The sequence below is a fragment of the Ochotona curzoniae genome, unplaced genomic scaffold (assembly GCF_017591425.1).
Source record: "Ochotona curzoniae isolate NIBS_2020 unplaced genomic scaffold, NIBS_Ocur_1.0 contig_430, whole genome shotgun sequence".
NCBI classification, from domain to species: Eukaryota; Metazoa; Chordata; class Mammalia; order Lagomorpha; family Ochotonidae; genus Ochotona; species Ochotona curzoniae.
This window is the reverse complement of record NW_024466219.1, coordinates 8,811,114-8,838,402: the sequence shown is the minus strand read 5'-3', so window position 1 is coordinate 8,838,402 and position 27,289 is coordinate 8,811,114. Positions and strand designations below refer to the sequence as shown.

The following is a 27,289-nucleotide window of genomic DNA, read 5'->3' as shown; positions in this document are numbered from 1 at the left end:
CATTTAATCAGGATGAAGCAGAGAGGACATATTTCAGGAAATAGCAAAGAACAGAACAAGAGCAGAGGGGTACCTGGAGACTGAAAGACACAGGAAAGCAGTGGACCCAACAGTGTAGTGTTGCAGTGACTGATACTCCAGAGGCATGCAGCTCATGGCCTTCTGAACTCCACCCGCAGCCAGAACTCCACCAGCAACCAGGTGGGAAGGGACTTTCACTGGAATCTTGGGAGGTGACCCAGACAAAGAACTGTCCATCCTGTAGGTTCGTTTGATTTGACCAGGAGCACAGACAGAACAGCAGATCCCAGATGGGTAGTGCGAAAACAGAGTGGATTTCATAGCCCAGTCAGCCCCCTAGAGCTGAATTGGGTGCCATATTGTATAGGGAGGAAAGGGCAAGGGAAAGGGCTGAGCATGTGCTAAGCTGGGTGTGAGCACAATTCTGACTCAGTGAACTGCAACGACGTGGCATTCTACGGGTTCCACCCAAGACAAGTCTGGGTAGCCCTTAGATCTAACAGACTACAGATCAAGAACTCTAGTAGTGGTATGTCAGGCGCCATTTTGCACACTGTGGCAATAGCTTTAGGACTGCAGGGGAAAACAGTGAACTGCACATGTGCTGTGCTTGCAGGAACTTGCTGAGTTCTGTGGATTGCACTGGTCCAGCAGGAATATAATACCGACTGTGGCATTGTATGGGTCAAAATAGGTCCATGTGGCACCCAGATCTAACATCCAACAGGTTCCAACAAGATCAGCGCCACCAACAACCTAATTATATAGGACACCTGGTGTCTCTCTAATCCTGGGACCAGCTCCAACCGATAGTGGGAGAAAGGTTGCAGAGACAACAGTGCAACCTCCGCATGGTATCACAGGAGGTGGATAATGGTGAGCCAAGAGCTGGGGCTGTGGAGACCATGGTAGAAATCTGACATAAGAACCCAGACCTGGAACTCGCTGGAGGTTGTGGCAGAAGTGGCTACAAGCAAAAAGTTGTGTACCAACTGCAATAAGTAAAATCGCATTGTAGACTTGTGGGTGACACAGCTTAGAAACCTGTCCCAAAGAGAAGACTCTGTTAAACCAGAAGTACAATGATCAAGAGCAAAAGAAGACACAAAGGCACAATGAATATTATCAAAATCTCCCCTGCAAAGGATCAAAACCGTATGCCACTCTCAGAGTTAACTGAGGATGATATCGAGAAAATGGGGGACACAGAATCCATAAGACTCATTTTAAAGCTTCTGATAAAAAATGAGAAACTCATGCAAGAGTTCAAAGAATGTAAGGAAGCAATAAAGCAAACCAAGGCTGATATATCAGAAATTAAGAACACAGTAGAACAAATGAAAAGTACAGTGGAGAGTCTCCAAAATACAATGAAGCAAGCAGAGGAAAGAATCTCAGAATTGGAAGATATTTCCTGTCATCAGGGGGAAGCAAACAAAAAGCTGGAAGCAGAACTGGGTCAGGCAAAAAAAAAAAATATTCAAGAATTGAAAGACACTGTTAAGAGGCCAAATATACGAGTTATGGGAGTCCCAGAAGGTGCAGAAAGAGAAGCTGAGTTTGCAAATGTATTTAATGAAATAATAAAGGAAAATTTCTCTAGTCTAGAGAAAGAATTGGGAAACAAGATCCAGGAGGGACACAGAACTCCCAACAGGCTTGATCAAAAGCGATCTTTACCATGACACATGATCATCAAGTGCTCTTCAATTGAACACAGGAAAAGATCCTAAAATGTGCACATGAAAAAAAATCAATTGACATATAAAAGAATGCCAATTAAACTAAGGAGACCTCTCACAGGACACTCTACAGGCAAGAAGAGAATGGAGTGATATAATCCAGATTCTGAAAGAAAAAAATTGTCAGCCTAGGATAACATATCCAGCAAAGCTTTCTTTTGTCTTTGAAAATAAAATAAAATTCTTCCACAGTAAAGAAGAATAGCACCAAACAAAACCAAAGGCATACGGGAAGAACATCCGAGTAAAATGACAACAGAAGACTAAACCAATGAACAACCCATTCCTAAAATGACAGGACCAAAGTGCCACCCATGTATATTTAACTGAATGTAAATGGTTTAAGCTCAGTCAAACATCATAGATTAGTAGACTGGATTAAAAAACAAAACCCATCTGTTTATTGTCTGGAGGAGACCCAATTCACCCAGAAAGATCAGCAAAAACTATATCACATGGGTTTTGTTGTTTTTCTGTTAGTCTCATTTCTTCAAAACACTTTCTTCTAATTAAATCATTCAATGACTCGTAGCACATGCAGTGGCATCATTTTCTTCAAGAAGGTTCTTGATTCTCACTTCTTCAGCTACACATTAGTCATTTAGTAGCATGTTATTTAACTTGTTGGTGTTAATTTCTTTTTTCTCCAGATGTTGACTTTGTTTTGTGGCTCTTCATTTAAGGGGATGTATAGTAACTGTGTAATGGAGACTGTCATATCTAGTTAACATGCCATTTAACTTCATGGCAAGGTAAATTTCTATTTTTCTTTCTATTGTTGATTTTGTATCATGGCTTTTCATTTGAGGGGATGTACAGTAGCTGTGAAATGGAGACTAACATCCAGATGTGAGGGACAATGTAGTATGCATTTCTGCTTCCAGACAAAAATGGACTTATAATGAAACTGTTTACTATATCTTGACAATAGGATTCTGGACTCTCTGCCATTGTCCATGCCCGCAATGATGGACATATGACTGTGTATGAAGAACTATATGTTAGTAATGATATAGAGGAACTAGGTGGTGGGTGGGAGGGAATTGGGGATGAGGTAAGGGAATATGGAACTGTGTCATAAAATGAATAATAATAATAAAATGTAGAAAAAAAACCCTCTGGGAAGTCAAATGTTACAGTCATCCTGCTTTAATGAGTCTGCCCTGAGCTACAATTTTCCTGTGCTTCCTGATCTTTAACTTCATTGGAGGATCCAGAGAGATGGGCATATCTGTTAGCCAGTCACAATGTTATTGTTGGCTGGAAGTACTGTCAGGTCTGCCTGCCAACTTCTATATAAACTGCCCACTACTGCTATATAAGCCTGTGACTTCTATCAAATAAACAGACATCCTTCACCACCAGTTTTTCTCCAGTGCTTCTGCTGAAGAAGGGCACTGTCACCTCATCCCTTGGTGTTCTTGCGGCCTGCTGGACAGATGACCCCAGAGAGAGCAGTTTCCCTAATGAAAACCCATTTAAAGTTCCACACCAACATACTAGCAAAGCGAATCCAAAAAATTCAAAATCAGCAATCACCCGGTTCAAGTGGGATGGTGCAGCACACAAATCAATAAAAACAACATATCCCATCAACAAAACAAAAGACAAAAGCATGATTATTTCAATAGAGGCAGAGAAAACATTTCACTACATGCAACAGCCTTCCATAAAAGCAAATTACAAGAATTTCCTCCAAGACCCAGAATCAGACAATGCTGAAGCTTTCACCACTAGTTTTTAGTATATTCCAAAACTTTTATCCAGATCCATTAGATAAGACAAAGAAACCAATGGAATACAAAATGGAAAGGAGATATCAAACTATACCTGTTTATGGATAATTTGATCAAAAGACAGGAAAAGCAAACTACCGCACAAGAAGAGGCTCTTAAAACCCATAAGAGAGTCTGCTGTTTCAGGTTATAAAATAAATGCATAAAAATCACCAGCATTTTTATATGCTCAATTATGAAATAACTGCAAGAGCAATAACTTGCAAGATCAGTTTCATTTATAAGAGTTACCAAATATCTAATGTGCCCTGGTACAAATTTAAGCAAGGATGTCTACAATGAAAATTACATGAAATTAATGAAAGAAATAGAGTGAGAAATTTTTCATATTAATGGATTTGCAAATTAATGTCCTCAAAACCCCCATATTACTTGCAGCATTTTACACATTCATTGGGATTACAATTAAAATGCCGAGGATATTCTTCACAAAATCAGAAAAAGAAATCTAAAATTTATATGGAAACAAAAAAGACCCAGAATGGCCAAAGCAATCTTAAATAATAAAAACAAAGTGGAGGCATTATAAGATCAAATGTCAAGACATATCACAGGCAGTTATAATCAAAATAGATAGGAGCATAAGGTAGACATATACACAATGGGTTACAGCAGAAACCCCTAAATTGATCTACACATCTACAATCCACTAGTTTTTGAGAAATGAACTTCAGTCACTCATTGGAGAAAAATATTCTCTTCCAAAAATGTGCTGGGAACATTGGGCTTCCACATGTAGAGGTTGGAAACCAGATCTTACACCTTGTACACAAATATCAGCTCACAATGGATCAAAGAGGTAGATCTAAAACCTGGATTCACCAAATTTTTAGAGAAAAAAGTAGAGGAATTTCTACAAGATATTGGCCTAGGCAAAGTCGTCTTAGATAAGACACCCAAAAGTATAAACAGTGCAAGCCAAAATAGAGAAGATCAATTACATTAGGAAGCTGCTGCATAGAAAAAGAAACAATCCAAAAAGCAGAGAAAGCAACTGACACAATGGGAGCAAGCACTGGAAAAGAACAACTGATAAGGGATTCATAGTCAAAATACGTCAGCAGCCAACCAAATTCAACAAGAAGCAAACAAGCAATCCAGTTAAGGAATGGGCAAAGAAAATGAACAGACACTTTTCAAACGATGAAATACACATGGCCAACGGATGAATGAGACAACGCTAGGATCACTAGGCATCAGGAAACTCAAACCAAAACCACAGGGAAGTAATATGTCGCCACACTCAGAGTGGCTATTTCTCCAAAAATGAAAAGCATAACAAATGCTAGAGAGGATATCGAGAAGAAGGGATCCTAATACGTTGTTGGTGGAAAAGTAAACTGGTACAACCACTATGAAAGACAGTATAGAAAGTCCTCAGGAAAATAGAAAAACATCCATCATAGGACTCAATGATCCCACTCCCGGAAATGTAAATGTAAATACAAATATAAATATAAATATAAATATAAATATAAATATAAATATAAATAGTGTTACATGCACTCTCACACTTCTGGCATTTTAGTTCACAATAGCTGAGACATGGAATCAAGTCGTGTGGTGTTCATCAACCTTTGGATGAAGAAATGTAGAATATATACAATCGAATATTAGTTAATTGTTAGAAAAAAAAGAAAAAATCCTGTCTTTCGTAGCAAAATGGATGCCACTGGACATCATTGTGGTAAATGTAGTAAGCCAGATGCAAAATGATAAATATCACACAATTTATTCTATTGGTGGTATGTATTCTACTGATAGTAGACAAAGGATAAAAACTGTATGAACATCAAAGCTTTTAGTATGCAGTTATAATTACTGCTTTGCTGAATCAAAGCATTGAAATGACAAAGTCTTCTTATTTAACACTTTAAAGAAATTGACAGGGGCAAATATTGAAGTCTTTTAGGGTACTAAAAATAATTTATTCTTAATTTGGATGTTTGTGAGTGTGAGCCAGTGTCCAAAAACCTCACTGACCTATACACATATTTGCATTTATTAGTAAGCATATTATATGACATACTGTATAGAAAAAAAATTTTTTTAATTAGATGAAAATTCTAATGGAACTTACAGCTACATCTTGGACCAGGAACCCAGCCTGCACTTGTGCATATTGCTTTAGTTCCTTGAGTAGCAGGATAAAAACCTTCTTTACACTTATAAGTGATTTCATCTCCAGTTCTGTGTTTAATCCTTTTAGGTGAGTAGGAGCCATTTGGAATATAAGGAATATTACATGTTACTTCTGAAAACAAAAAGGATATATGAGGAATGTAGAAATCAATATTCAATCAACTACATAAAAAATACAATGCACATGTTTTTTAATTGGCACATCACAAATTGACATGTAAATGTGTACATCTTCATATCCACCCTACATTATCACTCAAAAATTTCCTTCACCATGTTTGTCTCCACATGTATCTGTGCCTCCTGGATTCCTAATCTTTCTCCAAAGCCAACACAGACGTCACGATGTTTCCACCTGCTGTGACTCACAACACACAATGTCAACTCTTCCTTCTGCTTCCTTCTCCCCCTTGGTTTCTGCTGCTTTCATAGTTTACAAGTATTTAGTGTCTTTTTCTTCCACATGGTCATCGTATTTCTTATATAAAAACATAAAATGAAAATGGATGTAAGTATCTTTCATTTTAGGGAGAAAGTTTCAAAAGTTATTGTATATGCTTTATGTTCTTTTTCTCATACTTCCATGTTTCTCATCAAACTGTTATAATTATTTAAATGAAAAGTCCTTGAAAATGAGCATGAATAGGAAAAAATAATTTATTGAGGAAGCAAGATACCGTAATACATTTTCTTAGAATAAGCCAGTACAGTGTATGGAAAATCTTTTTGTAAGAGGACAGACCGAAGGTCTCTGGTGCAACTAGTTGACTCTGTGATTGTGGAGCAAAAGCAGGTGTAACAAAAATGTAACATCCCTAAGTAATTGGGCATGACCAAGGTCTGATTCTGTGACTCTACGTTGTTTATTAAAGGAGGAGAACTGGATTTGACCCGTGAGCTCAAATCTGCCATGCTTTGAACTCATCTGCAGTCTCTTCTTGTAAACATCTTTCTTACTCCTTTTGATCACCTCTGCTATCTCTCAATAATGGACCAATTTTCAATATTCCTTTTCAAATACTATTCATGGCACATTTGTAGAAATGTTACATAATCATCCACGTTAGGATCATATTGTAATTTAGACTAAAAATGTTTGGGGGACATTTGACATTTCTGGAATCCATTTAGATGTCTGAACTCACTTCCTTGTCCATTTTTCAAAGCAAGCACTGATCGTACTCAGCTTTTTGTTCCTACAAAGAAACATCTGGAGCAAGCTAATTTTGCAAAGGAAAAAAGGCTATCCGGCATTACTGTTCTGGAGCTTCAAGGACTGGTGGATTTCTCTGGTCGTGGGCTTCTTGCTGGCAGAATTCCAAGCTGGGTGGGGCAATGGATGAGTAGAGAAAGGGAGGGCAATGGTTACGTGTCTCCATACCTCTGTGCTGTTTATTCTCATAGTATCACCAGGCTTAAATTGTGGGGAGTCATACTAATGACCTTGTCTACTGTTAATTTCTTTTCAAAGATCTCACCTCTTAGCACAGTAATTAGATTCAGGTTTTCACCTTCATAGTGTCCTTAATTTACAACTTTAGTTCTCAATGCATGGATGTGGCGACCAAATTCTATTCAGGTTGTCACAGTGACCTACAGTCTCCCATTTTTTTCAAATTACCTAAAGTATTACTCCCTACTAACACATAATAAGTCTGCATCTAAACAATTGAAAACTACCAGTTGAGATATTTCTGTATTTCTCTTCCCCATTCCTTCAACATTAGTTGATACATTCTGATTTAGGCCTTGCCTTCAGTGATAAAACATTCCATTCAAATTTAGACTAACTTCAAACCTTTTGTTTTCCTTCAAATCTTGGACAATTGCTTATTCCTTCCCTTACTCATCTTGTCAATTTCTCTCTCTTAAATCCACATGAAAACTTCTGCAATTTTCATTGACTTCACTTGACCCCTTCCCAAAGTCTCTCTAATGTGGTATGCTCACTTTCCCCTTCACAAGCAAAATTTCTAAAATATCTTATCACAATTACCTTCTCTACTTGTCCACCTCTTTTTGTTGTTGTTGTTTGTTTTTGCTTCCACTCACTACTCTTTAATTTCTGTCTCCCTCGTGGTGCTGTCACCACACAAGTGACCAGTGTGCTCCAATCTCCAAATCCAGAAACTTTCTAGTCTACCTACAACTGTGGCTGGTATGCATTATGAGCTTCTTAATTATGTGTTGAACTGAACAGTAAAACACCTCTTTAATATTTGACCCTGTTGATCACTGACATGTCAAAGTTCATCAATCCATTATATTCTTATGTTCATTTCAAGCTTCTAGAGGCAACAAAGAGTTTTGAGTCATACAATTTCAGAGAAAGTAAGACACATTCATCCTCAATTGATAGGTAGTTTCTTGAACTGTGCCAGAAAAAACAAAGAAAATTATTTATGATGAATTAGCTGAGGTGCAGAAACTACGGTATCATTATAGCTATTTTTATTATTAAGAAAACTCTGGGAAGTTGTTAACCCAACATATATTTCATTAAAATGAGGCATATTCTAAGAGAGAGTTCATGTTCATCTAATTTGGAATGCATATCCATTTGTATTGACCTTTAGTGAGCTACTCAGTGAAGGAAACACCCACTCCTAGTGCTTTTTTTTCTCTCCCTAAAGACAGTAAGAGTCTAAAACATCTCATCTTGAAGTTTTAATATTCAAGTTGTACTCTGGGAATTGGAAAAGACATCTAATGGAAAAATAGTTTTAAAATAAGGAGAGAGAATCATGTGTGTGTGCATATGTATTGTGCAATACAAATCAAGTCTTCAGCAGAAGGGACTTACGTTGGCAATTAGTAGCAATTGTAGTAAGCAATCCTTGGAAAAATGGAGAGGGTTTTCATTGCAACAACAAGTATGTGTTAAGCAACAGTTTCAATTAGGTAGCTAAAATTAGGTAGCTAAATGAGTAAAAGAAAATACAAAAGAAATGAAATAATCAAAAGACCTTGAGGAAGCATTTGAGTCATTTTGAGACACGTGCTAAAAAGAACATGCAAACCTAAATTCCCAAGACTTTACTCTGAATTCATTCAAAGTAAGTATCATGGTTAGTTGCAATGGTTACCCAACATAGAAAGACCTGATATGAATGAATTGGTCCATAACGTTTTTTGTGATTAGCTGGGTTAAATTAGCTAGTTCTGAGAGGTTCTGAACTGAAGACATACAGTAGATGTTAAAGCTAGAGGACTTATAATTGGGGGGGGGGACTAGGAACCATAAATGTTATGAAGTCTAAAGCTGGACTCCACATACCACCACCCAAAAGATGAAATATGGGTTGCATTGCCTCATGCTCATTAACCCCTTTCTAAGTTGTTTCCTTCACAGTGCTTAAAAGCAAATTTACGGGCCCGGCGCGGTGGCGCAAGTGGTTAAAGGTCCTCGCCTTGCACGCCCGGGATCCCATATGGGCACCGGTTCTAATCCCGGCAGCCCCGCTTCCCTTCCAGCTCCCTGCCTGTGGCCTGGGAAAGCAGTCGAGGACAGCCCAAAGCTTTGGGAACCTGCACCCGCGTGGGAGACCCGGAAGAGGCTCCTGGCTTCGGATCGGCATAGTATCGGCCCGTTGCGCTCACTTGGGGAGTGAATCATCGGATGGAAGATCTTTCTCTCTGCCTCTCCTCTCTGTATATCTGCCTTTCCAATGAAAAAATAATAAAAATAAATCTTTAAAAAAAAAAAAGCAAATTTACTCATTTCTGAAAAGGTGATTTCCAAGGAGCTGGATGTGAGTTCAAATCACATTTTTTAAAAAGGCTCAAAATTACCTGTAGTTCTCACAGGATCACTAAAGCAAGAGTTATGTATGCAATTAGAAATCACGTGACTTAAGGTTCAGGGAGTTTTTAAGAATTCAACTCTTCCTGCTACCACAGCATTGCAGATCTTGTAATAAATAGTGACCCTTTCAAAGGGTTACCACGCATTCACATTGCACTTTGAAGCTCTACAGCAATACTCATCAAAGTCAACGAGCCTCTTTCAGAAAAGGTGATCATTAGTATATTGTTAGGTATATCTGGCTATTTATGGTAGGAGTCCTTAAATTTGTTGATTATATTCTCTCTTTTAGACCATGACAGTTTTTAATTCATTTCCTTGGAAATGAAGTCATCTAGGTAGAACACAATTTGAGGTCAATTCACTATCTCCATCACTATCATTACTGAATCAGATTGTGTCTGTTAACAGAAAAAGCATGTATATCCACTTAATCCCATTGTCAACTGAGGTTTTACTCATCTGGTATTCATGTATTTCAATTTTTAAAGCTAAATCTTAGGTTTGGAGGAGTACTCAGAATTGTATGTAAATGGGAATTAGGAATATTTTTATAATCGCATGTCTGTTTTACATGCATCTGTATGACCACAAGCCGAATATTTAATAAGTTCTTGAACTTTTTTAGCCCTGTACATGTTCTATCGTTAGAGTGAAAAGTTCAGACCAATAGCTCTAGAAGTGGACTTTACACACGTAAGCTGTAGCAAAAGAAGGCACTGCAAAAAAGGATCATGGTCAATGAAATTAAAATAAGATTACTTTGGAGAAAAATGTTTGAATTCATGAATAAATTTTACCATGCTACATGTTTTTGTTGAAATTCGTGAAGACCTCACATATAGATAGATGATAGATGGATGTTAATTTTTATAAAATAATATGTTCTATGAGAAAAACCTTGTTTATTTAGAAATGTTATACTTATTCACATAACTTATAATCATAGCGACGGATGATACATAAAGCATTACCTTCACAGGAAGGTTCTGGACTCCATCCACTGCTGGTGCACACAGCTTCTGCTCGTACAGAATGTTCAAAACCTTGTTTGCAGTGATACTGAATTCGTTCGTTCTCCTTATAAACATTCTTTCTAGAAACAGCTTCTCCATGTGCAACTTTCGGGGGAAGGCAGGAAATTTCTAAAGAGAAGGAATTTAATTCCATGACTTGATTATGAATTAAGGTGCTGTGACCTAGACATAGCTTCAAGAAGACAAATATTTTATTTCCATTAGGGAAACAGTTATGTTTTGATTTTCCTGCTTAATTATTGGCTTATCTGCTATTATCACCTTTTATTTTAGAAAGAAGTTACATTAGAAATTCATTAAAATTTATTAAAAGTTAAAATAACATTAATTTAATTTAATTTAATTTAATTTGGTTTGGCAATAAATTATTTCCTGTGAAATATACAATGACTGATTATATTCATCAGACATATAGAACAAAACTGAATATAGATGCATGTTCATCTTGATAAGTATTTTCATTGAAAACCTGACAAAAATAACATGTTTTCTTCATTGATAAAAAAATAATTATTGACAGAATACCTTCTCAGGGAAATACATTTAACTCATTGCCCCTGTATCTCTGAAAATAACTGATTTTAGGTTTTTGTGTTTCCAGCATTGAGCCAGGTTTTCTGTCCAACAGAAAAACTGGCTATTATCTTAGATAGTGCAAATCTTTTCTCTCGAATTGTGGCAAGGGTACCCTTTTCCCAAACCCTATTCTCCCATCTTCTAATCAGTTTGAAATCTTTCACTGAATCCCCAATCAGCCTGACTGAAGGCCATGTTCTCCATGCGGGGTTGCATCTATCCCCTCAGCACCTTTTGCAGGCATGTCTTCAATGTGTCACTCACAATTGTGTACCTGGTTCATGCACTGGATAAGATCAGCGGCACTTCTTGCCCACCAGAGCCTTATTTCATGAACTCTTTGGCTGCCATGCTCTGGCCCTCTTCTTTTGAAAAAATCTCATTCTTTTACACTGATCCTATGCTGCCGTTATGCCAAGAGAATTTCATTAGCCACATGAATCCACTTTTGAGCAAGTAAACTGCCATCTAATATCCTTTCAAAAATAGTATGTTCTCAATGAACCATTATGAACAGAAATAGCTAGTTTTGTTAGAAAGAGTTTTTAAAACAAAAATGCTATTCTAGCATCTTACATTAAGGCAGATTAGACTCTAAAAATTAAAAGTAATTTGAGGATGAAATATTATGTTTAAAAAACTGTGACAGATATTTTTGTTATACAATATCGGTAAAATACTGTTAGTACTATTAAACCTGTTGACCATAACACTCAATTTAAAAAATCCAGTGTTCAACTGGCCATAATGCACAAGTCAGAAGTATTATGATCAAGCAAATCTTGAATTATTGCTTAGTAGAAACTTTTTTAAAAGAAAAAGTGGAGTATAGGCTAGTACAACCACTATGGAAGTCAATATGCAGAGTGTTAAGAGAGCTGAAAATTGACATGCCGTATGATCCAGTTATCCCACTTCTGGGAATATATGAAAGGGAAATGAAATTCACAAGTGAGAAAGGGATATGTTCTATGTTAACACCAGCACAGTCTGCAAAGCAAAGACATGGGAACAACCCGGATGCTCACCAAAAGAGGAGTGTGTAAAGAACTGTGGAATATCTACTCCATGGAACACTACTCAGCCATTAAAAAGAATGAAATTCTACCATTTGCAATCAAATGGTCCCAACTGTTCATTACACTCGGAGAAACAGTCCATCCCAAAAGGACAAATATTGTATATTCTCTCTGATACATGGCAATTTTCATGCAAAAAATAAGCTCAATAGTCCTTTCAATATTGTTTCGCTACACCTCAGGGGGTTTTGATATTTTTTGTTATTATTTTCATTCATTCAAAAGGTTGTTTTTTTTTTAAATTAATTTCCTCACTGGCTCTTAGGTCATACAGTAGCATTATTTGCTTCAAGATGGTTTTAGCTTTCTTTTTATTTCTTCAGCAACACATTGGTCATTCAGCAGCACGCTATTCGACTTTATGTTGTTAATTTTCTATTTTTTTTCCTGTTGTTGATTTTGTTTTATGGATTTTCATTTAAGGGAATGGATAGTAACTGTGTAATAGATACTGCCACATCCAGATGGGGAGCTACAATAGAATCTGCATCTCTAATTTCAAATCAAAGATGGACCCCCCAATGTAACAGTTAAATAATCTGGACAATAGGATACTGGACTCTCAGCTATTGCCCAAGTGTCATGAAACACTTACATAGCAGAATGATGGACTTAAGACTGATTGTGAAAGTCTATGCTATTGCAATGACATAGGGGAAATTGCTGGGGAGGAGTAAGGACATAGGGGAGGGGAGAAAAATCCCAGAGCCTATGGAATTGTGCTATAAAATAATAAAATAAAATAAAATTTAAAAAGACAGATTGATTTCATTGATTGAAAACAGAAATATTCATGGGGAATTTTTCATGAGAATATAAAATAAGTCAACTTCCTAGAAGTGTTCATTCAAAAACAGAGTGTCATCACAATGAATCAGTGGAAATTAAGTAATGAATCTTTGTCTATCAAAATGGAGGCCAGAACTGCAACTTGCAGTTGTTCAGCATTTTATATCGACTTGTAAGGGTCAACTACTGTACAATCATATTTAAAGCATGGATTTCAGTATGAGATCCTAGATCTGAATTTTACCTATTCTATGGTAATCTAGAGAATGTGATTAAACTTCTTGCAACAGTGTTTTTGATTATAAAACAAATATTAGTGGAGTACATTTAGAGAATTGTCTTGAAAACAAAAGAGCTTAAATCAGTGATGGGGAATAGCAAATGCTCAACAATCATTTGTTGTCTTATTTTATGTTTTTTAGCATGGACAATGTTTTGGACTCCATATTTTCAGAATAAAAACTAAAAATATTCAAAACAATAAAAAATAACAAATATATCTTACCAACACAGTTTGGCTTTATTCCACTCCAGGCACCATTTTCTGAGCAATGCATTTGTTTATCTCCTTTTAGACTGAAGCCTGAATTACACTCAAACTGTATCACTTGTCCAAAATAATATTCTTGATCCGGTTCTAATGCATTGATAATCCTCCCATTCTCTGGTTCTGTCACTGGTAAGCACTTGACAACTGAAAAAATAAATGCAAAGTTCCAGTAGAACTGAAAAATGTGTCATGAAAACCGTGCATGTGTAAATTCATCAGCAGGATAAAACTGTGGGACATTATTTCAGTTTTCGCAACCATTTAATATATTTATTTGCAAGTGAAGCATATTGCTAACTTAGAAAATAATATATTCATCTCTGATTCATTTCTATAGGTGGTAGACAAAGAAAATTTCTACTTTGTATGCTAGTAACAAACAAGTGTCTCTTAAACAAATATGAAGCATGGAATAGTATATTGAAAATTTTCATCTGTGCTCCTAGAGTAACACTGTTACACTCCTAAAAGAGGCAAAAGCAACTTTTATGATAATATTTACATTAAAAATCATGCTTAACTTTCTTTCTTTGCCCACGTCAGTGGGCTAAGCTAATTTGACTACTTCTTTTGACTTTACTTTGCATTTTCGGTATTCTCCAGTCAGTATTCAAACTTAATGTTATTGCAAAAGACTTAGGTGCTTTATAAAATGCAAATTCTGGGAAAATTTCCATGCCCAATCACCCCAAGGATTCTGACCAAAACTCTGTTTTTAACATGCACCCCAGGTGATTTTAGCGAAGATGTTTACTAGAACTTCTACTTCTTTTGTCTTATTTCCAGTTACAAAATACTCCATTCGCTCTTTTGGTCAAGTACTGTGAGATCATATTTCTTCTTCCTGCCAGATCTTTCCTTTCTTGACTTATTACTCACAATACAACCAAGAAATATCATTTATCTATTTCTATGATGACCAGAAATCAGATTATTGGGTTAAAACTTAGAAGATAAATCTATATTATCTCATCTTAATTATTTGTTCTATGCATCAGAAGGGGGAAAAAGGCAGAACTCTCGTTTTCTCCTGCATCTTTTCATTAAAATTAAGACCACAGGAAAACCTCCCTTTGTAGGAAATGGGAAGAGAGGGCGGAAGCATCTTTCCTTCAGCTGCTTCATCGAACCCTGAATTTGGATAGATGCCTCTTCAGAAAAACCGAAATCATCATTTTCATTCAGACAGTGGTGCTTATATGGCTCATGGTTAGGATTCCAGAGCAAAGAAAAACAAATTTTAGATACCATATTATCTTACACTTTGATAATCCAATCACATTTGGCTGTATTTATGCTTGCTACCGAAAAAAAAAAAATGTGGCAGTTAAGAGGGCTAACTAGGCACTGAATACCAAACTAGAAACCTTAAAAACGATGTGACCAATACATGTTTAATTGCAGATTTTCATTTTAATGTCAGGGATTTTGACAAATGCCTATTATTTTTGGCATTTCGATATATATTATAAATCAATGTGGTACCTACCTTCACACAGGGGAATATCATTGGTCCATCCATCTACCAGACATTCACGATAGTCAATGTCACCTAGCATTCTATATCTGAGAATCAAAAAAAGCAAACAAACCACCACTGTTATGAGTGATGTGTGCTTAAACAAAGTGGAGGCTTAAAACCATTTTGAATGTCCAGAAACTCCATTTTAATGAAAATTAGGTTTGTGTATTTTCATTTTTCCTATTTTCTTTGTTTTTCCTTCCTTTGTTCCATTCTTCACTCTTTCCTTCTTTCTTCCCTTTGCCTATCTCACAGTTCCCAAATTTTTTCTTCTTTCCTTTTATTAAATTTGTTTTCTTTCTCTGAGTGACTTACAAGTCATCTGGTACAAGGATTTGAAATCACAACAGCGATTTCACTATATGACCAATTTCATTATTGTCTCATGCATGGTACTCATTTTTCCATTGAGTCCATTTCATTACTTAATTACCTTCAATAATACAAGAACCTAAAGCAATGACTAAAACAAAGCAAAACTAGAATAATGGCAACAAACAACTAAACATGTATTTCCCCACATTTCTTTCCTCCATAATGCTGATATTTTGCGGACACTTCAGTCTTCCTACATAGTAAAACAGTACTTGGCAATCATTCTTGGTGTGTGATTTATTTCCATTACTTGTCTCCATCTCTATCCTGCAGTTCTTTCCCCAAGTGTGTTCAATGAATCAAGTCTGGTTATTCAAACCACCTGATACTGAGCTAACCTAATTGCTGTAATGTGTCAAGATGGCCCTTCAGATCTAATATGGTCTACTTGAATATTAAATCCTTGGAGCTGGAGAAAATGTGCCATCATTGTCAGATGCTTCAGAACAGAGTAAAATGTCTCAATATTGCAATGGAAACAAAAGGACAAAAGCATTTTCTCAGAAAAATAATGGGAATACATTTTGATAATCACAAAGAAGTCATTTTTGGAAAAGTATTTTTCACCACCTTCTAAATAATTCTACATAGACACTTGTTTCCTTTTTTTACAAGTGGGAATTACATAGCTGATTGATTTGTTCCTAATTATCAAAGGGAAGAATGAATTTATGCAGGCCTAAATGTTGAGCACTTACCCTTTGTCTCTTACTTAAAGGAAATAAAATAATTGATAATTGTGGCAATCCTCTAGCTCTTCTATTAGGTAGAGCGTACCATCATTGAACAGAAAAGATTGCCTGTTGATCCCCAGAACTTTCAGATACTTCCACAAAAAAGTCTTCCAAAGCCCATATACATAAGGGATGTGTGGGGAGTTAGACTTTGCTTTTGTAATGGCAGCTGGGAAAATGTAAAGGCTTACATTTCTTCAACCCACACAGGCAAAATAGCAGGAAACTGTTCTAGAATGTCTGCTCAGAACTACTGTCTTAGGCGGTAAAGTTAGATCGTCAAACTCAATGTCCTGTTAGGGAGCTGATACTCAACTAAACAGATACTCAGTAGAAGAGCAGTCGCTGGGTGATCCAAAAGAATAAGTGAGCGGGCAGTGATTACAATTGTAGTAAGCCAACCTTAATGGTCTCCTTAGATAGATAAGCACTCATCAACAAAATTCTTATCATATAAGTTTAATACTCCCACAATAAAAGTTAAAATAGTATAAAATAGTTTATTTTGCTGATTCAGTATAATCCAGTGAATATTTCAGTAAAAATATGTAGCTTTTTGGAAATTCAAACTGAGTAGTAAAGTTAACTTATGAAGAGGAAATAACAGAACTCAAGATGATGGTCGTAACGACCAGTAAAACAAGACAAGAACTAATGGCAAGTGCATAACCTTTTTTTTTTCCATCATGTTGTAAGTATTATGAATGCTGAGAGTGAGATAATTGAGTAAAAGCAATATGAATTTAATGTTCTTTAATAGGTCTAGGGTTGAACCTAAAAGCAGAAAATCGATCTGGAATGAAGGAAAATTTGTAAGTGAAGAGAAAAACTAATAGAGTCATCTAAACTTTTTGGTTATGTATATAAAGTTAGTGGAAAGGACTTATGCACTTAATAAAAAACTCCTTCAGTAGTTACCAAAGACTAAAGTCATAAGACTGAAAGTAATTATGTACCTTCGATATACAAAAAGCTTTCAAGAGGATTCAAGTAGTATAAATATATACATACAAAAATATAATGACCTTAAAAATACACATTAATATGGGTCATTTTATTATCTCAATTATAAATCTCTCTTTATTTGGACTACATACCCCTCGTCACATGTATAAACAACCTTTGCTCCAAATTCAAATTCATTTCCTACTGTGAGTTGAAAAGATCCAAAGGGAGTATCTCCAGGGTGTCCACATGGCTTTTCTAAAATGAAAAAAAGAAAGTATACAACCTTAATATGCAAAATAGGGAACACATTTTATGTAGAAGTTGGGATACAAGCATATTTGACGTTACAGTAGAGGACAGCATTGAACATAAGGAAAATTAAAAATAACAAAGCTATTATTATTTAATATGTAAATATGTGGTTTATGAATTGTAGAGGATTATATTCCCTTTTTAAAAATACTGATATATTGGTCTGTATTTCGGTGACAATAGTGATATGATTCAGCCAGTGTTGCTTTAATGTCAAACACAAATATGTTCTTAATTTGAGCTTTTTGTTACTGTTGTAATTGTTTGGAGTACTTACTGTGACATTTCCTTGCTGGATTCACAGACACCCATTCTCCATTCCTGCATTTCATTGCAATAGTTCCAAGAGTTCTGTATCCAGGTCGGCATTTATAGACAGCCTGAGTACCCTCAGGATAGCTTTTTTCTTGCCAGGAACCAGAGAGAACTTCTATATTTTTCTTTGGTGGAGGTTCTGTACAGTCTGTAAACAATAAAACTGGAATTATCTGCTGATCATAGTCACTTAAATATAAAGTTTGTTTTTAAAAATACCCATATCAGACTTCATCTAAAAGTTTATGAGGAAAATGAGATTAAAATGTTTATTGTGGTGCAAAAATTTTGAAGTTCACATATAGCTTTTCCTTAATATACATTTTCCCTAAAATTTTTTGAAGACCTCTCATAGATGTAAGTCCATGTAAATACAGTTCTTAATATTCCAACGACAGGAATGTTATGAAACCTCTGAAAATTGAATCTCACAATCTTGTAAGAATGTCCACCTATGTAAAACAATCTGAATAACTTACTAGTTCATGGGGTGCATTCTATCACGTCATTCTTAATACTGTGTCATATTTCAGTGTTTTTTCTTTGGTTAGGGGAAATACTTACTGGACTTATTTCTAAATTCTGTTGTTATTATTTAGTTTATTTGTTTTTCTTCAATTCTAATTTTAATTTGATTTCAATTTTCAATGTGATTTGTAGATGTAACTTGAAGAAACACTGATACTCCTTTCTTTTATCCCTGCCACACACCTTCAATTTCCTCCTTTCATGACAGTTTTTTGTATATACATACAGCTTTAAAAGACATAAACAGATAGCATTTGGATAAAATAGAATTAATATTTATAACGAGAGCATCAGTAAAAAAATATTAATCAAAGTATTATGTGAAAAGTACTCAATGCAATTTCACTTTAATTTAATTAAAAAACACTAAAATCGACCTTGGCCTTCCATAACCATGAGTTGCACCATTGTGGTTCAAATGGGGATCAAACACAATTTGAAAAAATTATGTGCAGACTTTTTCTTACCATTATTCCCTATAATCTAACATCATTTGCACAGTATTTACAGTGCATTGGGTATTATAAGTAATTTATAGTTGATTAAGAACACTGATATATAGGAATATAGTCATCGGTTATATGCAGATATTTCATGTAGGGACTCGAGGATCTGCAGATTTGGGTAATCCCAGTGGATCCTCGAATCAACTCCATCGGAGTACCAAGAGACAGATGTATTTGCATGTGCTGAATGTCAGGTAAGTCTGTGTTTGCATAAGACATACCATCTTGTAAATTCTCTCACTAAATGCAAAGACAATGAAGAACATTTAAACATTAGTTCTCTTTCATGGCCTAAGAAACCACCCCAGAACACAGTACCAACACACAAACTCCACCTCCCCTTGCTGTTCTATAGCATGGGAATGTAGATCTTGAGTGAATGGGTCAGGATGGGGTCAGCCACAGTCTGGCTGCTCCAGAATTGCCTCACATATTGACTTTATCCTGGTGGGATCACGTGTCAGTACCAGACATGTGATGGCTCATGCTCCAGCAGGGTAGCCCAGGCTTATTCATAGATAAAAATTAACAAATTGTCTGTTCTCAAAGTTTATTCTCTATTGAAAGGGAAATCAGTTATCAAGTAATCAGATGTATTATATGCACTTTAGGCAGATAAATTCATTTATGAAGTAAATCCAGATAATCCAAAATTAAACGAAAGCATTCCAATAGGATTAGAATACAATGGAATAAAACATGCTCTGACTACAAACTGAAAAGAAACAACACATTTTGGGGGCAGCATTGTGGCTCGTAGCTCCCGTCTTACGCGCCTGGGAAAACGGTGGAAGACAGTTCAGGTACTGGGGATTCTGTCCTTCACAAAGGACATACTGATGGAATTCAAGGTTCCTGGCAGCCTTTCAAATAAGTTAAACAATCATTTTTTAAAAAGATTTATTTTTATTATTTTTTTATTGGAAAGGCGGATATACAGAGAGGAGAGAGAGAGAGGAAGATCTTCCGTCCAATGATTCACTCCCCAAGTGAGCGCAACGGCCCATGCTATGCCGATCCGAAGCCAGGAGCCTCTTCCGGGTCTCCCACACGGGTGCAGGGTCCCAAAGCTTTGGGCCGTCCTCGACTGCTCTCCCGGGCCACAGGCAGGGAGCTGGAAGGGAAGCGGGCATGCAAGGCGAGGACCTTAACCACTGCGCCACTGCGCCGGGCCCAACAATCATTTTTTGAGGGAACAATTACTTGTGCATGTTTGTATATGTGTATTTAAAACAACTTAAACTGGGCAAAGAGGATTAAATGAAATAAACCCAAGTTGGAGGCTCCATCCTACAGCAAGTTCTTGCATGGTTATGTTTCCTACTTCTAGATTCAGACTAAAGGTCAGATTTTGTCCAAATGGAAAGATAATGAAGAAAGGAAGAGCAAGAAAACGTAAGGAGGCCGTGCCGAGACTGATGGAATATAAACTTTGTACAGAATCAGGTAGTGTGGCTGAAGTTGGGTAACTGCTTTAGCTTAGACTGGAACTCTCACAGACATCACAGACAACGTTCCAATCTAAAAAAAACCAGAAGCTACAGAAAAGCCACTCCATAACAACAAAAAGTCAACTAATCTGAAGAACAGAGCAATTTTATGTAATACCTTTTTAAGGGCTTTACAAATTTAGGTGGAGAGAAACAAATCCAAAATTCAATTTGGTATACTTCTTTTGGCAATTGATAGAAAGCAGAAAAAAAAATCCCTAGGCTGTAAAAGATTCAAAAACATACATAACAAGTGACCTAAACTTGCAGATTGTTATACCCCAAATTTTTAATAAACATAAAAGATCTATGTAAATAGATCACAGTGACTTACACTTTGCACAAATTTTAAAATACTAAAATCAAACAAATACATTCTTGAATGTTACAAGAAAAAAAAAACAAAAACAACAGAAATAGATCTACAAATTAGAAAATCTTCTATAATGAACCAATTAAGAAATCACAGTAAAAGAGTATATTTTGAAGTAAACAATATAAAAATTCTAAAAGTATAAACTTTGGCAAACCACTTAAAAGTAGTAGGATGAAAACTGAACAGATGGAAATAGTCTTAAGTTAAAAGCTGGTGCCAGCGCGGTGGCCTAGCAGCTAAAGTCCTCGCCTCAAACTCGCTGAGATCCCATTTAGGAGCTAGCTACCAGTTTCAGATTGACCCAGCTCTGGCTATTGGGGTCTTCTGAGGAGTGAACCAGCAATGAAAGAGCACTCTCTCTATTTCTTTGTAACTCTTTCCCAAAGAAAGGAAGGAAAAAGGAAGGAAGGAGGGATAAAAAGAGGAAAGAAAGGGAGAGAGAGAAAGGGAGAAAAAAGCAAAGGAGGAGCAAAGACGGGAGGGAGCGGGCCAGGCAGGGAGGACGGGAAGGCCAAGGTATCTACAAGTCACACTGGTCTGTTAAACACTGATTCCTATTAAAAATTGGAGCACACTCACTGTCCAACAATAGTTGCGAGGATAAAAATGTATGCCACATGCACTCAATGGAATAATAAATCAATGCCACAGACTAAGGTGCGTAGAAAAGTAAGCGTGAAATACAAAGGTGTGTCAATTGTACAATCATTGCCTCTATGTGAAATTCAATAAAGTTGTCCTATGTAGGTTGTTAGGGATGTGCACATAGGCTGTGAAACTGTCAATGACAATTAACAATGTGGTTACTATACATGTTAAGATCATTTTCTTCTTTGTCCAGAAAAAACAAAATAGAGGATTGATTAGGAGAGAGCCACAGGAGTTTCTGAGATGCTGGGAATTCTTTTCTGTTGAAAGGGTGATTATAATCATTTGTGACATAACATATTGATTTTATTCAGTTGTGTGTACTATGTTTCGTGATACAAAATGTTAAAGTAACAAATTTATATATTTATAAATAATGAAATATGCATATATGCTTCTTTCTGCAAAGAATTAAACTAAATTATATTATAGAAAAAAAATACAGAAACTTAACATCTAAGGTTAAGCTGATTTGCTTTGTTAATTATTTTTACAGAGTGTGCTGCTGAATTTAAACCCAACTACCCTGATGTTGTAATGTGTATCAAATCCTACACACCACTTTTTTTAAGTAAAGCTCTGTTTTTTAAGATTCATTTATTTTTAATCGAAAGGCATAATTACAGAGAGAAGAACGGACGGACGGAGAGAGATGTTTCATTTGCTGGTTCTCCCTTCTAATGGCTGCAATGGTCTGAAGCCAGGAGCTCCTTTTCAATCCTCCTTGTGGGTGCTGGGTCCAAGGAACTGGGCCATCCTCCACTAGCCTTCAGTTGCACAGGAATTAGACTCAAAGTGGAGCAGCCAGGATGGAGACTAACCTGTGAGGCCATGGCTTTGGCCCCTCCACATTAAGAATGGCAAATTCCACGATATTTTATTTCATATGTGGTACAAAAAAGGTTAAATTGCTATTTTAACTGAGAAAATCTCTCTTACTGGGTTAAATGGCTTCACCTGTTACTCCTGAAATTCTCTTAAAAAGGAAAGTGGGGGGAAAATTGTCTGTTAAAGGCCAATTGCATCGTGAAATAGCCACTTAAAAACGCTTATCAGAATTTCATAAAACAAAGTTAGGACACTGTATTTTATAAAATATATACTTGCCACAAGCTCTCAAACATACTGATTTTCCTTTGAAGACTCTGAAATTTAGCACATTTGTGTCAGTGAACTATTTTTATAAATTCAGGAATCAGTTTCATCCACTAGATGGTGCTAACATCCTGTCATAAAACTACCTACGCTTCCTTTCAGCTGTCAGTGCTGCTGAACCACCATCAGCAAAATGGGAACTTTCACTTGTGTCTTAAATATTTGTACTTGTGTTTTTACTTGATAAGCATCCATTTAATTATAAACAGAGCTTCATGTTTTTTCAGTTTGGGGAAAAATAAATTACCTAAATTGCAAATGTAGATGTTAACACTGTGAGTTAAAGTGTTCCCACAACTCTATTACTATTTTGATAAATTTAAATTCTTTGCACTTAATAATCTAATGTAACAAAAGAGTAACAGAAATTTTTCTATCAATTTATTTGAGTGAAATTAATGTTGTTAAGTAATGACTCTTTTAAAAGAACAATGAAATCTATCCACAAAACCCAGCAGCCTCCCAGAGGCAATTTTTTCTTCCTGGTGATTGCTGTATTAGAAGACAATGTATTTAGACTGTTTCTTAATTTTTCAAATTTAGTTCATTGCTCTTAACAACCAGACAAAAAAGACAATTTTATACATTTTGGTGCCACATATATATATGGGGTGTGTATATATATATATATATATATATATATTCTTTATATAAATATTCAATGTTTCCTAGACTTTAACATTCACTTTGTATTTCTCATCTGGCTAACTCACATGCAGCCTTCCAAACCTACCTAAGATGCTGTCTTATTGTATATTATTATTGTATAGTTCTCTCTATGCTTTCCGTTTTACAATCCAACTTCTCAACGCCCCCCCTCCCCCGCCCCGCTCTGCTTTTGCACTTACATTTGGAAACGTCTCCCTTAGGATGATTTACAAAACTTAAGTATTTCAATTTTAGTGTAACATTGTATACTGGCAAGGCTCTAGCGGCATGTGCATCCCTGTGATATGCGTGAGTTAAAACGGGCTAAGCCAGCCCTGGTACAGCTGACATGGCTATGCCATCCTGTGGGCACTCTCCGCCCTCCCCTCAGGAGGCTCTGCAGCGTTCTTGCATTACATGTGTTCTCCCTTGGAATATCTAATCTCACAAAATCACTTTATCCTACTTCTCTTCCTCATCATCCATTCTCTCCTAAAAGAATGCAGGGAAGTTTTCAAATTATAATAATTCACATAAATTGTAACGAATAGACTATATTTAATGATCCCAATGTAGTTTATGTGTAGTGTATTTGTCATTGACTAATTCTAGATTGGTTGAACTTACGGTCATATCTAACAGACACTGCATATGAGGAGAGAAGGTACTGCAGGCAACTGGGACATTAAGTCACAACTCTAAGTCAGACCGTACAGACAAATATTCATGCTGCTCCGAAAAGGGAGAGGGCATTAGGGAGAGGAAGAAGAATTCTTATGTATCGCATTGCCATTTAGGCTGATAAACCACCATGACACATTTTCTGAATTAGATCATGATAGAACGCATTCATCATGAAGAATATTTTCTATTCTTTACAACTATAGATTACAACTATTTTCATAATATTTATAATGTTATTTTCCCCTGTAGAATTAGATCAAAGTTGAAATCATACTGTAGTTGAAACAATGTAATATGCATCGAGATGACTTTTTTCTCTGAGTGAAATGGTATCCCTCAATGTTGGGTCTACCAGGCCTTTTGGGGTCTGAGAGGCCTCTCTGATGACCACAGCTCCAACAGCAGAAAACACATCTCTCCTGGAGCAACAGATTGACTTTGGACAGATTTCAGCAAGGTTTTGTTTTGTTTTGTATTTTTGCTTGAAAATCAGTTACAGAGAAGCAGTAAGAGACACGGAGAAAGATAAAGAGAAAAAGAGAGATCTTCCATCTACCAGTTTGCCCCCCAAAAAGTCCCAACACCTGAAGCCCAGCTGGGAGCCAGGAGCTTCCTCTGGGTCTCCCATGCGAATGCTGGGTCTGTTGTTTTGCCAGACCATAAGCAAGAAGCTGGATCGGAAGTGAAGCAGCCAGGACTCAAACAGGCACCCATACGGGAAACTGACACTGCAGACAAAGAATTAGGTGGCTCAGCCACACACCGGCCCTTGGTCAGGGTTTTAATTTATTCACTTTAATCATTTTAGAATTTCTGAGCTGTGGCTTAATTTCATATAGTACAACTATTGGGATTTAAATTTTTAAAAATCTACTTTGAAATTTGACCAAAATACATTCCAAAGAGCTGGAACTATGTAGTTTGGTTGAGGAAGTGTTGTTTTAAACTTTGTCCTGTAAATAAATATCACACAGTTCTAAGCAGTGATAGTGACTTCCTGAACCAGGACATTTACAGGAAATAAAAAGTCATATTCTTGCACAACAAGGAATGTGAATGAGGATACTGTATTGTATCTAATAGCTCCTACTTATTACTCAGTGCAGTACAACGGGAAAACAAACAAAACTGAGTTTTTGAATTCTTCCTGTGGGACATTATTCTTAAATATTGAATAGCATTTTTTTTAAGAATGCTTATTTTTTACAAGGAAGAAGCAATTTGTGAAATGCTGCACTGATATGTCTGGTTGGGTCAAGTAGATACTCTTTTTTACAATTTCTCAATGTGATATTCAATGTTCAAACAAAATCCAAACATAAAGCCAGAGGTAAGTTTTGAAGCTCTGCAGTACTAATTTTTAATGTCATGGTGCTGAGTGAATGAAGTTTCTGTTGAGTAGGGCAGAGTGATGGAAATTACTCAAATCACAAACTAGTTGAATTTCAGAGATCATTTAGCAAACATGGAATGATACAGGACATTTCCCTTCGAAGTCCGCGGAATGTTTTTCTTGGCTAACCTTGTGCCTTATATGTACTTTTATGAATATTATGAAGCTAACCTCAGCATTATCTTATTCACTCAAGTTTAACTGTTAGGAAATAACAAGATACATTATTATTTTTAATACCACAAGTACAGCTGTTGCTCACACTGTCATAGAAACTGATAGCACATTGAAACACATGCGCATTAAAAATCAAGTATAACTGAAACAAGTCATCTGCAATTAAATTATGTAAAGGAGTTTACACCATTGTTATCTAACTATCTCATATGCTTTGTAGCACCCTGTTTTAATAATATTTCAGATTCTACTTTATATTAAGTTATTTAATGAAACTTGTTCTTTGGTTTTTCAAAATACCCAAAAATAAAGTAATTTAATTGTGACAAATACTGCATATTCAACTGCATTTCAATCTTCAATAACACCTTCTTTTTAAGGACACAAGGAGTGTTTGTCCACAAGACTTTCCTTGGATTTTGCAATAGCAGTTGCAAATAATGTGTTTCTTTAGAAAAACTTCCAGTTAAATCTTTCACAAAATTTGAAATGTTTTTAAAGCGTTAAGAAGTAAATGACTATACATAAGGCATTTTGGTGAAAACTTTAAATGTAAAGGGTAATTTACTTTGCATAATAACTGCAAAGGAAATCATGCCAGATTATCGCTTTCTAAAATATTCATTAAGATGTTTCTTGATGTTTACATTAAATAGAAGTATAATGAATAATCATATATGCCATTCAAACGAGCCACTTATCTTTTTTAACAATTTTAAGAATTCTACAAATGCTAAGCTACAGCCCAGTAATTAAATCGCACGTTCTAGACAAACATTTGATTACAAATTTTAAAAACTTCACTAGCAAATGTTTCGAATTAGTGGACAAAGTAGTTTCAAGAACAGTAAGCAAAAATATTTCGCTTTTAAATCTTACCTTGTGCTACACAGACAGTGCATATCACAAGCAAGAGCGCCTTTGCTAGAAGTTTCATTTTGGGAATCTTTCAGAAGTACATTGACGAGCCCACACCGCTCCGCCTGTCCAGTTTTCCTCTGCTGAAAACGGAAAATTAGAGCTGAATGTAGTTGCTCCAAAACGAAGTTGAAACACAGTTTGAGAAATGGGGAATTGGTGCTCCGCCCATCAGAAACCGGTGCAAAGTAAACTAAACCTCAGCCAAGAGCCCAGCAGCTACAGAGTTTGAGCCTGATTCTCACTGCACTCTCAGAGTTAATGCCGTAATCTGCTTTATGATCCCTTCTTGTAATCCGGCTATGTTCTTCTTTGGAACAAATTCAGGCTCTCGAAATGGGCAAAGCAGCAACAAGTAGATTCATCTGGCTTTGGTGAACCCTCTGATTACCCAAACTGTTTCCAGCTCTACTGAGTGTAAACTACAAAAGGAAGACTAATGAAGCTCCTTTAAAAATCATTTACACAACTTCATGTTGAGCAATGTTTTCAGAATCAACACAGTCATGATATAAATACATTTTGCTCAAAATGCCATGCTGACTGATTTTGAAGGTCTAAGGTCTAATTTTCTGGCAGTTCATGAAAATGGTCTTCTAGAGATGTTTCTTTGTGCATGTAAAGCAACTTCCTCCATGTTATTTGATGTAAATTAGTTTACTAATTTAAAAGACAGGAGAATGAAATATTATTTTAAAAAAATGACCACCCCTCATATGTGCTCAAGACCATTGTGCTTCATCAAACCAGTGAGATTTTCCCCAGAAAACCCCAAATTTCCCTGTTGGTCAATATCTGGTCTCTACCCACTATACAGACTGACTGCCTTCCTGATCTATAAGAATGTGAACATTTGTCACTGTTTTTGCAAGACATATAAATAAAAAAGAAGCTATTTACTGTTGAAACCATTGTTGTGTTTAAAATCCCTTGTTTTTGAGACATTCATGACATTGTTGTACATAGTTATAGATTGTTAAATCTAGTTCTGTTACTATATTTCAAATCTTACTTGTGCACTTT

At 36.0% G+C, this 27,289-nt stretch overlaps 1 protein-coding gene across 2 annotated transcripts in view; it reads right to left on the bottom strand.

The window, feature by feature from the left end:
• CFH (complement factor H) overlaps positions 1–26,386 on the bottom strand; it is a 58,354-nt gene extending 31,968 nt beyond the window's left edge. For both annotated transcript variants that reach the window (XM_040985401.1, XM_040985400.1), the window contains exons 1-7: positions 26,228–26,386; positions 17,706–17,891; positions 17,266–17,371; positions 15,027–15,103; positions 13,493–13,681; positions 10,481–10,651; positions 5,640–5,813 (exon numbers count right to left, since the gene is read on the bottom strand). In XM_040985401.1, the coding sequence (XP_040841335.1) occupies positions 5,640–5,813; positions 10,481–10,651; positions 13,493–13,681; positions 15,027–15,103; positions 17,266–17,371; positions 17,706–17,891; positions 26,228–26,285 (961 nt within the window). In that variant the 5' untranslated portion in view covers positions 26,286–26,386. The remainder of the gene's footprint in view (positions 1–5,639; positions 5,814–10,480; positions 10,652–13,492; positions 13,682–15,026; positions 15,104–17,265; positions 17,372–17,705; positions 17,892–26,227) is intronic.
• Positions 26,387–27,289: the final 903 nt, after the last annotated feature.